The sequence below is a fragment of the Hyperoodon ampullatus genome (genome assembly GCF_949752795.1).
Source record: "Hyperoodon ampullatus genome assembly, chromosome: 7".
Taxonomy (NCBI): domain Eukaryota; kingdom Metazoa; phylum Chordata; class Mammalia; order Artiodactyla; family Ziphiidae; genus Hyperoodon; species Hyperoodon ampullatus.
In genome coordinates, this window is record NC_136920.1 from 64,258,543 (window position 1) to 64,274,824 (window position 16,282).

The following is a 16,282-nucleotide window of genomic DNA, read 5'->3' on the forward strand; positions in this document are numbered from 1 at the left end:
CTAAAATTACATTGTGGTGATGGCTGCAAAACTGTGAATATACTAAAAACAAAAAGATTGAATTATATATATATATATATATATATATATATATATATATATATATATATATATATATATTTTTTTTTTGTAGTACGCAGGCCTCTCACTGTTGCAGCCTCTCCCGCTGCGGAGCACAGGCTCCGGACGCGCAGGCCCAGCGGCCATGGCTCACGGGCCCAGCCGCTCCATGGCATGTGGGATCTTGCTGGACTGGGGCACGAACCCGCGTCCCCTGCATCGGCAGGCGGACTCTCAACCACTGCGCCACCAGGGAAGCCCCGAATTCTATACTTTAAAATGAGCAAATTGCATGGTGTATGAGTTATATCTCAATAAAGCTGGAAAAATTATTTTCCATAAGTTAAAACTTCAGGAAAAGCAGTATAGCAAATAAATATTTTTCACAACAAAGACCCTTTAAAAGTGATTCACCATAATTAGACTGAAAATACCTGAATCAGATTAAAACTCACCTACTGCACTGGTCTTCAGTGGAAAAGTAGATTTGAAAGTCATCAGGATTATCATGGACGTAAAGAAAACAACACCATTCATCAAACTTGGATATGCTGCAAAATTTCAAAACATAAGAATGCCTATTATATATAAATTTTGATATCAATTTAATTTTTTTGAGAAAAATCTAGGAACAGCTTTTCTTCCATTTTACAAATTTGAAAGTTTCATTAATGTTTTAACAAATACCCCCCTGCCCACCAAAGTGACTTATATTTCTCTATGAAATTTAAATAGGAGGGGCATTTATCTTGCTGATGTTTGAGTCTGTATTCATCAATAGACTTTAATATGTATCAAGAACTTACTATATATTCAATGTTAAGCAAAGCATATGGGCAACAGGAATGGGAATAAAATATGGTTTCTGTCTTCAAGAGTTTATAAGGTCATTAAAAAGGTATTTGTGAAATAATTTATTGTGATATCAAAGGAATTTCTAGACCTGAAAAATATTAGGACACAGTATTTGTGGCCACACAAGGGAAGTGGAAATAAACATGGCATTTTAGCTCAAGAAAGGCCTTTAAATGTTATCTGGTCCATCCCCACCAAAGGCCTGGATCTGACTCTACAGCTCCTTGAACAGGCAATATTCAGTTTGCCTGAAATATCTAGTGACAGAAAATCATCATATTCCATCTCCTGATGGATTTCACTGCTACAAAGTTCTTTACCTGCACTGTGCCAAAGCCTACGCAATGGCCCTCATTTTGCCAGGTGGCACTATGCAAAAGGCTAAATTCTATGATTAGCCCTTCAAACAAATGAAGCCACTTTATCTTGCCCTTTCTAAGTCCTCTCTTCCTGAGATTATAGCTTCTTTGACCATTCCTTACATGTTATGGATTACATGACAAATTACGAGTTGAAACAGCAACCGTACAGGGTGATTTAAAATGAATTAAAACTAGCTTATACATGAGTAACTTTTCAAAACCAATCTTTAAAGGAACTACCACGGTTAGTTGGATAGCCTTGGGAATGTTCAACACATGCTCTTCATGTCACATTGGTTCCAGGGTCTGATTCACCCCAGGCCCTTTGCACATCCCTGTTGATGGCTAAAATGGCAGCAAGAGGTATCTCTATGAGAAGGTACAAACAGAAGGTTCTTGACTACATGTTATCATACACCTTAGTTTCTGGGTAGTACATGTTTGAAAATGTTTAACACCTTTTGAATTATCTTTTATTTTTTGAGCAGTATTATTCAAATATGCTAGTCTGTTCTTAAATAATTTCTCTCCCTTTAAAAGTGATGTAAACATTACTCCAATTTAAACACTGATATGTCTAGAAAAGGATCATGCTGCATCTGGGGGTAATAGGGATTCATTCATTGGCCTGTGGTCTGAGAATCAGAGAAAAGACATAGAGTTCTAGTCTAAGCCCTTAATATGTTGGAAACTATGAAGATACTAAGACCTAGAGAGGTTGAATGATTTGCTCAAGGTCAAACAGCAAAAGAGGGGTTAGAACTCAGATCTACTCCAGAGTTCCTCCCACCCTTGGGTGTGCTGGCAGGGTCGGACTCAGAGAGCAGCCACACAATTCAGGCCCAAATGGTCAGCGCTCCTAAACCAAATAGCAAGTGGCAGACCTCTCCTGGGAATACACCACCTTACTCACCTGCCAAGAACAATGCCCTTGGCTCCATTACCCTGCCCAGGAGATCCCAGCCAAGTATCATTACCAAGTAACTCCCAGTTTCAGTTCTGGGGGTCCCTGAGCACATGAACATCATTGGCTCAAAGAAGAAACATTTTCTCTTTCTACACACATAACTTCTTGTTTTAAAAAAGTTTGAGGGGGCTTCCCTGGTGGCGCAGTGGTTGAGAGTCCACCTGCCAATGCAGGGGACACGGGTTCGTGCCCCGGTCCGGGAAGATCCCACATGCCGCAGAGCGGCTGGGCCCGTGAGCCATGGCCGCTGAGCCTGTGCGTCCGGAGCCTGTGCTCCGCAACGGGAGAGGTCACAACAGTGAGAGGCCTGCGTACCACAAAAAAAAAAAAAAACCAACATATATAACCCTGTCCTCTCCCTCCACCACCATCCCCTGCCCTTAAACTATGAAGAAAGCTAAGCCTCAGAAGGAGTGTCTGAATTCCCAGTTTTAGAAGGGCCATAGGCTACAATACCAATACATTACAACAACAGAGAATAATTTTAAATAAGCAAATACATTAGGTTAGCCTGAGGAATGCCATAAATGACCAGCTAAGCCTCCCAGAGAAGTGTGAGAGCCAAATGACTGAGCATATGGCTCAGGAGAACAGCCACAAGCAATCGGGTGACAAGTTTCCTGCCATCCTGGAGCAATGGCAACAGGCACAGCTGGGAGGATGGTTCCCAATGGGAGAAGATCCATCCAGACATGTTGATGAAACACCTATTATGCACTAGGCAACGTACCAGCAGGGACATGACAGAGAATGACAAAACCCCTGCCCTCATGGGGCTTACAATCGAGTGAGGGGAGATAGGTAATAAATCAAATAGTAAGTGAAGAGTATGGTGGAGGGTGAAAAGTGCTATGAACACAAATAACACAGCAAAGAGCATTAAGGTGGGACAGGAAGTCTTGAGTTTTCAAGCAGAAAGCTAAAGGGGGTGAGGGAGTGAGCCATGCAGATAACTGGGGGACCAGTTCCAGGCAGAGGAAGCAGCAAGTGCAAAGGCCCTGAGGCAGCAGTGTGCTTTGCATGTTTGGGGACCAGCAAGGAGGGGAGTGAGATGGGAGTGCAGTGAGTGAAGGGGGAGTGGGAGAGTAGGTTAAGGAAATCATGCAGGCCTTTGGAGGCCATCATCAGGACTTTAAGCCTCCCCTCTGTGTGAGAATCACTGAGAGCTGTGAAAGATGAAAGTGGATGAAAACATGAAAGCTATCACATCAGACCCATCTTTATAGAAAGACTGAGCGTATTTCAGAGGAGGGATGTGTTCCAAGTCACTGAAAGAGGGCAATGGTGGAGAACGGCAGTCTGCTTTGGATTCAGGTACAGAAATATGAATGAGGGCAGATTCGAGAGAGCCTGCAAGAGGCTGTATGTATATAGAAAGCTCAACCACACAAGTTTTCAAAGTATTCCCGGACGGTAGGTTTACTCTAGGGTAGCTTTAGGGAACTTCTCGATTTGGGAGGAAGATTTACTGGTTAAGAAGTAAACCACACGGAAGGACTTCCCTGGCAGTCCAGTGGTTAAGACTCTGCACTTCCACTGCAGGGGGCACGGGTTTGATCCTTGGTCAGGGAACTAAGATCCTACATGCTGCGTGGTGCGGCCAAAAAATTAATAAAATTAAATTAAAAAAAAATTTTTTTAAAAAGGAAGTAAACCACATGGAGCTCCCCTCCGCTTTCCCTTTACATCATAATCAATAGGCACTGGGTGGGGGGTTCCTGCTTCATAGGTCCTACAGATATAAAAATATAGAAGTCATGCATGCGCTTGCAGAGCAGTTGGGGAGACACTTTGGAAAACGGATAAATAAGCGATAGGATGTACTTTGCACAGGATACAGACAACTGGGTAGCCAACAGACGTTCAGTGGGAAGGACGGAAGGAGGGAAAGGGTGGTTAGAGACACCTTCGCAAAAGTTAGGACTTGGGTAATTGGAAGAATGAATTCCAGGGAGGGGGAAGGATGAGAACAAAAGTGCAGATGTAAACTCCTGCAGGGCCACAGCTCAGGGGACTGTGAGGTGACAGATGAAGGTCTGGCTGGGGCTGAGGGTCGGGGAGGGAGAGGAGAAGGAGGGCAGGGTTATATAGGGGCTTGACACTTAATAAAAGACTTTGAGTTTTATCTGGAAAGTCACAGGATCCAATAATGATTGGGGACTATCAAGAGGGCCACTACAAGTGTTTTTTAAATTATTACTAAACTTTTAAGCTGAAATACAGCATACATTCAGAAAAGGGTACAGTGATCATCTCAATAAATTTCCACAAAATGAATAGCCACTGTAACCAGCATCTAAACCGAGAGACAGAACATTAGCAGCAGCCCAGAAGATTCCCTCAGATCCCCTGTTCCCAGTCACTCCTGTCGACCCAAAGGCAACTGCTACTCTGACTTGTCCCACTGTGGAGAGTGTTGTCTGTTCTGGAATATTACACAAATGGAACCGTGAAGTCCGTGCTTTCTTGTGCCTGCAAGGGGAGTTTTTCATGAGCTATCTGGTGGTGTCCTGGCGGGTCAATCAGGAAAGCTATGACTGTTCTCCTCCTGTCCCAAGCCTCCTGTAAGGCAGCATTCTAATCTTTCCTGAGAGGGGATATTTCACCAAATCATGATGAAGAAACAGATTGAAGATTTTAGCTTTCCGCAGTGCCAGAAGCCCCCAGTAACAGTGCATTAGAAGCAGAGCCGGGGTGGGCTCTGGAGAAATGGGCCGGGAACTCAGAGGGAGGGGACTCCTTCAGGATCCCCTAGGTGCTGACTCAGCCTCTGCCCTCCTACCCCCAGGATGCGGACTTTCAGGGAGGGGGGATTTTTGTGTTAAAAGCATAGACTTTTTTTTTTGGTTGTTGTTAAAAGCACAGACTTTTTGTGTGAGATGTTCCAGTCGCTAATATAAGCATAAAAGGCACCTCCCAAAGAGCTTTCCAAAACCAGCAGCCCTACCCGTATGGATAGCAATGGTGGCCACAGTGCACCTGTTGGTGACTTTGGGACCCACGAGAAGCTGAGGGAGAAACACTGCATTTGCGCCTGCTCTGTGCAGCCTCCCCGCATCGCTGTGCTGGGCGAGCTCGCACCAGCTTGGGAGGCCAGTTGTGCACGTCTCTTCCTAACCCTGTGCTCGGTGACCTGATGTTGGTTGCGTGAAACTGGCCATGACGGGAGTATTTACACCACAAAAATCAGTAAACACTACAAATCGGCCCTCTGCTCCCATATCCCCTGGAGAGCTGGCGGTTAAACACTGACCAGCGTACGTTTCTGAATCCCCGGCTGATGAAGCACACCTTAATCTAACGTTACAGCGGTGCTGTCTGCAGGTGAATGTGTGCCTGTGTGATTGCTTCCCACCACCACAGCCCACCGGGAAGAACTGCAAGTCTGTGCAGAGAAGTTATCATTTCACTCCAGGCTAATCTGCTTGCTTCCACAACCTGCACAATTTTAAAAATGTAAATGAAGGCAAAAGCAAAGCCTTCCTCTCAAAGAAAAAAAGGCAACTTATATTTCTCTCAGACATTTGCTCTGACAACTACCAAGTAGTGTGCAAAACATTTCCTCAGTCAAGGAAAGATAGCATTTGCTGCTTATATAGTTCTTTCTATTTCTTATTACAGACTATATACAAACAAAGTAACACATTTACAGCTAGTGAGATACTATATGTACCGATGGAAATTCCCATTAAAGACCTGCAAACCTTATAGGTTTGTAGAATTCCATGAGAACAAAACCATTTTGCTCTAAAAGTATGAAGAGTCACTTTAATAGGATTAGTTTTTTCCACAACTACTTGTCAAAATATGAGGTGTTCACACCAGTCAGAATGGCCATCATCAAAAAATCTACAAACAATAAATGCTGGAGAGGGTGTGGAGGAAAGGGAACCCTCTTGCACTGTTGGTGGGAATGTAAATTGATACAGCCACTATGGAGAACAGTATGGAGGTTGCTTAAAAAACTAAAAATAGAATTACCATATGACCCAGCAATCCCACTACTGGGCATATACCCAGAGAAAACCATAATTCAAAAAGACACATGCACCCCAATGTTCACTGCAGTGCTATTTACAATAGCCAGGTCATGGAAGCAACCTAAATGCCCATCGACAGAAGAATGGATAAAGAAGATGTGGTACATATACACAATGGAATATTTCTCAGCCATAAAAAAGAACGAAATAATGCCATTTGCAGCCACATGGATGGACCTAGAGATTGTCATATTGAGTGCAGTAGGTCAGACACAGAAAGAAAAATAGCATATGATATCGCTTCATGTGGAATCTAAAAAAAAAAAAGGCTACAAATGAACTTATCTACAAAACAGAAATAGAGTTACAGATGTAAAAAATAAACTTATGGTTACCGGGGGATAAGGGGGGGAGGGATAAATTGGGAGATTGGGATTGACACATAGCCACTACTATATATAAAATGGATAACTAATAAGGACCTACTATATAGCACAAGGAACTCTACTCAACACTTTATAATAGCCTATATGGAAAAGAATCTGAAAGAGTGGATATATGTATAACAGATTCACTGTGCTGTACACCTGAAACTAACACAACACTGTAAATCAACTATACCCCAATAAAAATTAAAAAATGATGGGGCTTCCCTGGTGGTGCAGTGGTTGAGACTGTGCCTGCCAATGCAGGGGACACAGGTTCGAGCCCTGGTCTGGGAAGATCCCACATGCTGCGGAGCAACTGGGCCCGTGAGCCACAACTACTGAGCCTGCGCGTCTGGAGCCTGTGCTCCGCAACAAGAGAGGCCGAGATAGTGAGAGGCCCGCGCACTGCAATGAGGAGTGGCCCCCACTCGCCGCAACGAGAGAAAGCCCTCGCGCAGAAACGAAGACCCAACACAGCCAAATAAATAAATAAATTTATAAAAAAAGAAATGAAAAAAATGAGATGACATAGATCAATTTAAAAAAAATTTAAAAATGAGGTGTTTTGTTACCTCTATCAATGGAATAGGGAGGTTACAGATCAGAATTTTGAAAATTCTCTTGCATCACAGTGGCATCAATGACACGAAGAATGTAAGCAAGGTTGGCCTCTGGTACAAGAATCCCAACACTAAGGACAGGGTGCTTCATGGCAGTGGTACCTGGAGGGGGGAACATAAGTAGGGCTTTGGGGGGTGGGGGCCTGCTAATGTTCCCTTCCCTGGGTTGCACTGGTTACTTAGGTGTGTTCACTTAATAAAAAATGCATCAAATTGTACATTTATGAGTTATGCACTTTTCTGTGTGTTATACTTAAATAAAAGGTTAAAAAAAAACCAAAGAGGCAAATTTAATAGAAGATACATGCATTCTTCAAATGAGATGTATCTGTATGAACACCATGTATGTATCTTATTCTAGCTCCTTCTCTTTTGCTCAAATATTTAAAGCACACAGTGCAGGAAAAATACCCCAGCACATTACGGCAGCTCATTTTCACTAATGGCTACTGACTCTCTTATCAATGAGGAGAAGGTTGCTTCGCTGTTAAATATTAGACAAAGTTACTGGCTTACATTTGTGTTATAGACTTAATGTTTGTGTCTCCACAAATTCATATGTTGGAGCCCTAACCCCCAGTGTGATGGTATTTGGAGATGGTGGCTTTTGAGAGGTTATTAGGTCACCAGGGTGGAGCCCTTGTGATGGGATTAGTGCCCTATGTAAGAAGAGACAGGAGAGAGTTCTCTATCTCTCTTTCCATTACGTGAGAACAGGGCAAGAAGACCACCATCTGCAAACCAGGAAGAGGGTTCTCACCAGAACCTGACCATGCTGGCACCCTGATCTCAGACTTTCCAGCCTCCAGAACTGTGAGAAATAAATTTCTGTTGTTTGAGCCAGGGGTCCCCAAACCCTGGGCTGTGGACCAGTAACGGTCTGCGGACCAGTACCAGTCTGCAGCCTGTTAGGAATCCAGCTGCACAGCAGGAGATGAGCGGAGGGCGGGTGGGTGGGTGAGTGAGCGAAGCTTCATCTGCCGCTCCCCATCACTCACATTATCGCCTGAATCATCACCCCCACCCCCCAGGTCTGTGGAAAAACTGTCTTCCACAAAACTGGTCCCCGGTACCAAAAACGTTGGGGACCACTGGTTTAAGCCACCCAGTCTGTGGTATTCTGTTACAGCAGCTCAAGCAGACTAAGGCAACTTGAAATATAATTCATGACTATATATTTTTCATATGTACCTTTCTTGAAGTATAATTGATATACAAAGAACTGCACCTATTTAATGTGCATAATTTGATGAATTTGGACATATGCCAACATTTGTGATACCATCACCACAATCAAGGTAATAGATATATCCAACACCTCCCAAAGTGTCCTTGTGTCCCTTGGGTTTTGTTTTTATTTGTGTGTGTGGTAAGAACAAATATGATATTTACCCTCTTAACAAATGTGAAGTGCACAATCCTATATTGTTAACTATAGGCGCTGTGCTGTACAGCAGCTATGACTTATTTATCTAGCATAACTGAAACTTTATACCCATTGAACAATGGAAAGTTGTTGTATCATGATTATTTCTGATAAAGAGTTTCCAATATGATTCTGAGCCTCTCCTTATTCTCTGATGTTGTATTTTATTTTTGAAAATATTGCTTATTTTTACCTGATTAAGACATAATTGCTCACACTCTTGTTTCCAGGTGGAAAAAATCCTTCTTTGCCAAGTTGATGGCAGAATTCTCCCCCTACTCCATGAAAACACAGACATAGCAAATAGATCTGTCTAATGTACTTGTCAAAGGTGCTACCTCTTTTTATTACTACAAAATATTTTATTAAAGAAAAAATCTGAAGTACTTTAGACAAATACAGATGAAAATATAGCTGTTACTACAAAACATGAGGCCTGACCCAGCATTTGTGTAATATCTTTAATGGGCAATGAAAATGTTTCCACTCCTATATTGCTGGTGTGAGTATAAATTAGAATAGTACAAATTTGACAGTAGCTATCGAATTTTAAACATATGTAGTCTTTTTGTTTGTTTGTTTGTTTGTTTTTTTGCGGTACACGGGCCTCCCACCGCTGCGGCCCCTCCTGCCGCGGAGCACAGGCTCCAGACGCGCAGGCCCAGCGGCCATGGCTCACAGGCCTAGCCACGCCGCGGCATGTGGGATCTTCCCAGACTGGGGCACGAACCCGCGCCCCCTGCATTGGCAGGTGGACCCCCAACCACTGCGCCACAAGGGAAGCCCATCCTGAAACATCTACACGCGCGTGGTATGGTGTAACCACCAGGATGTGCCCTGGCGTATTTACCATCAGCTAGAATGCAAAACTGAAACCTAAATGTGCATTAGCAGGAAAGTGGTGAAATAAATTATGGCTCATCCATACCCGGAAATGCACCACCATGATATGGGAATATAGGGAATATCACATTTTAAAAATCGGGTGGATCAGTGTGTGCTATATGAAAAACTGTCCATGATGTATGGATCATTTAAAAAGAGTAAGTTGCAAAAGAAGAAATCTCACCATATGATCTCACATATGCTTCTTCCCCCTATATATATGTATATTATATATATAATGGATATATGTATACACACATTATACATATATAACTGAGCTTAGAGAAAGGTATAGATGGACATCCATCAAATCATTGGTGATGGGAATACATACCAAGTTTGGGGGATTTGGAGGGACTTTCACTTTATTCCTTATCCACTTCCTTCATGGTTTAACTCATTTTTTTCCACAAGTTTATATTCATTCGTATATAAATACATATATATACACACACACACATATATATTCACATATGTATATACACACATAGCTATACATATAATACAAATATATATATTTGGAAAACCCTGCTTCCTTTCCTCCATCTGTGATTACACTCCCTCATATACTCCTGTAACTCAGAAGTTAGGCATGGGTGCCTGTTCTTTCAAGTACTACAATATAGTTGACTCTCCTACTTGAAAACTGAATTTTTCATTAAATAATACAGAATAAAGAGAGAGCTGTTTATGCTTGTTTTCTTACCATTTCCATGGGTGAGACGTGCCACAGAGAAACTGTCCTCTCCTCAGCTTCACTGTTTATAGAGACATATGAAGGCTGGTAGACTTCGGTTGGTTCTATCACCAGAACCTAAAAGAAGAGATTTCTGTAATGTGTGGGAACATGCCACATAGGTTATCTTGCCCAGTGAGGAAGTGGGAAGCTCTGGACTCCACAGATCCTCTACGTGTACCTACTATGCAGCAACCCTGCTCTAGGACTGGTGGATATGGGGGCCCACAATCCCTTCCCTATGGGAGGTCTATGCTCTGATGGGGCAGATAGTGTAACTAACAGATAAGGATATGCAATAAGATAACATACAGACCTCTGAAGAAAATAAGGCAGAATAATGGTGAGGAAGGGGTGGGGGACACTTCTTTAGACAGAGGGGTCAAGAAAGGCTTGCCTGAGGAAGTCACAGGGAAGAAAGAGGAAGGCTACAGTTTTTGAGAGAAATTAGGAAGTAAACTTGAGGATCCACAGGTAGGTACCCAAGTCTGCAAAAAATGCAGAAGGATGAAGAGTGAGGTGACAGTCCATCAGTCATATTTTATTTTGCTGGGGGAGAGGGAGGGAAGGAAGGAAGGAGAGAAGGATGGAGAGATGAAGAGGAACGGGGTAAAAAAAAGGGGGAGAGAGATAGAGAGAGAATGAATTTCCAAAGCAAATAAAGCAACATGTTTATTGCTAAACTGGGGTAGAGATTACATGAGGGTCCATTCCATTATGTTTTTGGTACCTTTCAGTAGGTTTGAAATATTTCATAATTCAAAGAAGATTTAAAAACGTATTACCCAGGCACAAAATCATTATCATAATCATTTCAAACAACGTAATCTTTTATTCAATGTTTCATGAAATTCTGAACACTGAATGTTCACAAAATCTTATGACATAAACACGAAACACAATTATCTGAAGTTATCCCAGTTTCTGGGATGCTTAGATGTCTTATTCATGACTCCTTATAAGATGATCATAAAATTGAAACAAAAACTCAATGAAAAGCTAAAAGCGATTTTGCTTTTCAATAAAGTTTTAAAAAGTAATCAGTGGCATTGGAGGCAAACCAAAGCTCAACAGGAAACAGCTGTGCATTTGAAAATTTTACTATTAGTGTTGCATTGTTGTGGAACCAAGTTTCTCCTCCTCAGCACTATGGACATTTTGGGCTGGATAATTCTGTGTTGGGGGCAGGAAACTGTCCTGTGCATTGTGGGAGGTTTAGTGGCATCCTTGGCCTCCACCCCACTAGATGCCAGTAGCAACACCTTTCCCACAGTTGTGACAACCAAAATGTCTCCAGACGTTGCCAAATGGCCTCTGGGGGACAAAAATCACTCCTAGTTGAGAACCACTATTTTAGAGGATATAACCAGCTTTTTCTAGTGAGTTGATCTCTCGCTGGCTGATTCTACATAAGATTGATGGATTTCTTAACCTTTTCAATTACTCTAAGGGTTTCTTCCTTTCAGAGTATTCAATAATTAGATAGTACCAACCCCAGTTTCTCTTCTTTATTTTTTATCTTAAAAAAATGCATTTAGCATCTCTTACTGGAATCTGAGTCCATTAGTAACTTCATTTGTTGCCTCAAAAATTATATCTAACCAGAAGTTCAGCCGTTCTTGCCTGGGTGAATGTTCAATAATGGGTTTCTTGAAGCGCTGAATTAATAACAAGTTCTGAACTAATGATCGCTGGTACCTGGAAAAATCATGAGCACCAATAAATTAGATTCCCAAAGAAACGGAATTCAATTCTCCTCCCTTTAAAAGAAGTTTCCCAAAAGCCTTATTTCTTAAATTCATAGTGTGTAGCAAGTGCTTCTTAATAATTTGGCAGTCACATTCTTAATTAAAAGAAACCCAAAGGGGGCAAAATAAGCTTGTCCAACAAACATACAACATGGCTTTTACCAACACTGGGCTAAACCTCAGTTTTGGTACACTGTTCAAAGCATAGACTGGCAAGCATTTGCTATCTTAATTAACAAGAGCAAGTGGTTGGAAGTTCAAAGCGACTGCAAAATGAAAAAATTTCAAACTCAGTGTCTTCTTCTTTTCTAACTACCCTTTTTATTTTGAGGTAATTATAGATTTACATAGTTATAAGAAACAATACAGAGAGATCCCATGTGCCCTTGGTTTATCCCAATGGTAACATCATGTAAAATTCTAGAATAATATCACAATCAGGATACTGACATTGATACAGTCAAGAGAGAAAATATTTCCATCCACAAGGATCCCTCATGTTTCCCTTCTATAGTCATGCCAACTTCCTTCCCATCCCCATCCCCTCTTTGACCTCTGGCAATCACTAATATTAAACTCAATGTACTTTCTTTCAAAAAAAATTAGATCTGACCTGGTAGATTTTGAATTTATAAGGTCTTCAATCTCACCACACTTTTACTATCTTTAGGCAAACTGAACTCTTTGAAAACATAGTTGCCAGGCAGTGGTGGTCACATCCTCTCTGGTAGTGAATGGGGTTGGTGGGGAGGTGCTTCTGCTGATAGTATCAGAGTATTATTTTGCCCTTTGAGGATAAAGTCTGGAGCTATCCTGGGAAGGCAGATCAGCTAGGCTCTGACTGGCTTGCTTGGGTACTGTGTAGTAAAGGATTAATTCAGCAGGACTGGGTTGTCCAAGTATACATTCCAAAGAAAGGTCTGGCCCTTGACTGGCTTCTGAGAGATCACTTCTAAGCCCTTGGGATATCCTGCCTGATAAGAGTCTACCTGGGGCCTTGTGCCAGGCCAGTTAGTTTATGCTAACAGTATGATTCATGGTGGGGACCTTGGGTCATGCTGTATCAGTGTGATCTCCAGAGAGGTTGGGGACTCAGTGACTAAGGTCAGCTACATGGGTGCTTCATGCCTACATAATTGACCCCCAATAAGAATCCTGGACACCAAGGCTTGGTGAGCTTCCCTGGTTGACAATAATTTGTACATGTTGTCACATATCATTGCTGGGAGAATTAAGCACTGTCCATGACTCCACTGGGAGAGGACAACTGGAAGCTTATGCCTGGTCTCTCCTGAGTTCTGCCCTATGTGCCTTTTGCCTTTGCTGCTTTTAATCTATATACTCTTACTGCAATAAACCATAACCATGAGTAGAATAGCTTTTCTGAGTTCTGTGAGTTCTTCTGGCAAATCGTGAACCTCAGGGTGGTCTTGAACCCACAACAATAGGTACCAACACTGTAAGTCAGTCCAGGTTCTGATGTAGTAGGAATGTATTCAAACCTCAGGTCTCCTCTCCAGAGTCAGCTCTGTCTGGCTCAGATGCAACAATGCACCTTAAAATTAGAATTCTGCAAACAGCAGCCACTCCAGGAGGGCTGGAAGCTCAGCCTGCCTCTGTTCTCTCAGCCTCAGAAAACTTTCAAGAGGTTAATAGGGTTTCAGGGTCAAACTAAAGTCCTCCAGATGGGAAAGAAATATAGTCAAACTAGATATGAACGCTGAGATTCCTACCCCTGACAGTCCAGACTGGCCCACTGAGCTGAGAAATAGAAGGGGACAGACGAATACGGATCGTTAAAAGTAAAAAATTTTTAATTATGTAAGTAATCCAAATGCATTTTAGACAAATCAGAAAATAGAGTTAAAAAAGCAGATTACAAACTTCTTAATCTGCTACCTCCCTGACACAGCCACTATCAATATGTTGGAGAAAATCCATGACTCATCATTTTTTCATTATACAAATATCTACTGAGAATCTATTATGAAACTATAGCAATCAATAATATAACCACAACTCTAGTGGAGCTTAATGTCTATTGGGAAGTCAGCTATTGCCCAACCCACCCAGACCCTCCTCTGAGTCACATATGAAACAGAGGCTTTTAATTAAAATGAGTCCATATAAAACAGTAGTTCTCAAAGTGTGGTCCCCAGACTAGTGTCAGCTTGTAATTTCTAAATGCAAATTCTCAGGCCCCACCCTAGACCCTTTGAACCAGAAATCCGAAGGGTTAGGCCCAGCAATCTGTGTTTTAATCAACACAGGTGATTCTGATAATGTCAAAGTCTGAGCACTGATATAGAAAAATATACCCTGCCTCTGGCTTTTCTTATTCAATGATAAACCATGAACACATTTCCATGTCTCTAAGTATTATTTCTTGTACATTTTAATGGCTGTATAATGTTCTAACCTAGGGCCACTGCTGGGCCACCATTTTCTTGACCATATCTATAATTGGTGTGTTAGTTCCAGTTTTCATTTGTGATGAAAATCATTTTCTTGGTGTACTTTTAGCTTTACTATCTGCTTTCTCACAAATGCACAATATGTACTGATACCCAAGAACGTTCTGCTCTTGAGGACCTACGTGGCCTGAAAAGATTAATAGGGCTGAGAGTTTTGTCTTGGAGACATAGCATGTAGGGATACATTCTGTGTGTGGGTGTCTGTCTGTCTGTCTTTCCCTCCTGTCACATAAAACCAAGCGAGGCCTCAAGAGTTGCTCTTTCTGCCCTAACTTTGCTTTAATGAAGAAGTCAGAAGGAAAAACATAGCAATTGTTATTATTTTTGGCATTCACACCTTTTCCTCCTGGGGGAAACCTTTCAGAACAAGATCAAATATTGACATGGGTGATGAAAACACATAGACCTGACTCACCAGACTGGAGGTTTCAGTTTGAATAACCTCTCTGCTGCCTGGACAGCTTTCCCAACATCACTGGCCAACATGCTGACGTTGAAGAACTGACCCACATCCCAGTAATTGTTCATTTTCTCCAAGCTCCCTTTTCTTCCCAACAAACTATTCAGCCGGATACCTTAAGAATTTGAATTTTAGATAAAGTTATGAAAAGTCTTCCTAGTTTCCACCATATTATGTAAGCCTTTAGAGGAGAAAATGGGCATTTTATTTGGGCTACTGCCTCAGGTGTGCTATCATACAGTAACTGTTCCTTTTGAAATATAATGTTGGTTATTTGGACATAATTTTTAATGCTGAACTTGTGTTACCAAAGCATATCAACATCTGCAGTCATAAACAGCTTTACCTATTTTCCTTAGCTCCATGGAAGTTTCAAATTGCTGTCCAGCAACTATCAGCAAAACTGCAAGGTTGATTCCTGAATAAGGAGATGGCTGGAGCTCAAACCCTTCGCAATACCTGTAATTAAAGAACCACCAAATTCCTATTATATCATTTTATTATGGTAGAGGGAAAAAGTGCAAATACTAGCACAAACCAATCTTCTCATGAAAATGTTTACTACTCTAATTTACTGTTTTACAGCTCTCCTCCAGCCGCCCATGTTTACTAACAGCCACATGTAGCAGTCAGATAGCTTCTTAAAAATGTCATAATAGGGACTTCCCTGGTGGTCTAGTGGGTAAGACTCCGCGCTCCCAATGCAGGGGGCCCGGGCTTGATCCCTGGTTGGGGAACTAGATCCCGTATGCTGCAACTAAGAAGCCCGCATCCCACAACTAAAGATCCCGCGTGCCACAACGAAGATACAGCACAGCCAAAATAAATAAATACATACATAAATATTTTTTAAAATGTCATAATAGCAACACAGTAAATAACACTAGAGAGTTTTAAAATCTTTCTTCAGAGGGTTTATAGAGTTTTAAAATAAAAGCCATGATCATTGTATAAAGTAAGGAAACTATATTAAAGGGTACAAAAGAAATTTAAAACCTATTATAATTCAACTCCCAAAAGTAGAACACAATTTGATGTCCACATATCATTTTTAAAGTTATACTCCATTTGCACATTGAGCATTTTTTATTTCATGGACATCACAACAGGTATAGGCTTTTTCTCTGCAGGCAGTCTGTTTGCTTATATCATGAAATGGAATTATTTTTTCATGTAATGAAGCAGTACTGCCAAAATCCTGGATCGCAAAGAGCAGTGGCATATAAAGTGAGAGCAGGGGGCTTCCCTGGTGGCGCCAATGGTTAAGAATCCACCTGCCAA

The 16,282-nt window shown here is 41.6% G+C and overlaps 1 protein-coding gene across 1 annotated transcript in view; it reads right to left on the reverse strand.

The window, feature by feature from the left end:
* Positions 1 to 16,282, reverse strand: part of LOC307055599 (mitogen-activated protein kinase kinase kinase 15-like) — a gene marked incomplete at both ends in the record, with an annotated part of 119,925 nt that overhangs the window by 17,437 nt on the left and 86,206 nt on the right. Inside the window, 6 exon segments of the mRNA XM_079707815.1 lie at positions 520 to 667; positions 10,290 to 10,397; positions 11,868 to 11,872; positions 11,875 to 12,017; positions 14,957 to 15,116; positions 15,348 to 15,460. Coding sequence (XP_079563941.1) covers positions 520 to 667; positions 10,290 to 10,397; positions 11,868 to 11,872; positions 11,875 to 12,017; positions 14,957 to 15,116; positions 15,348 to 15,460 — 677 coding nt within the window.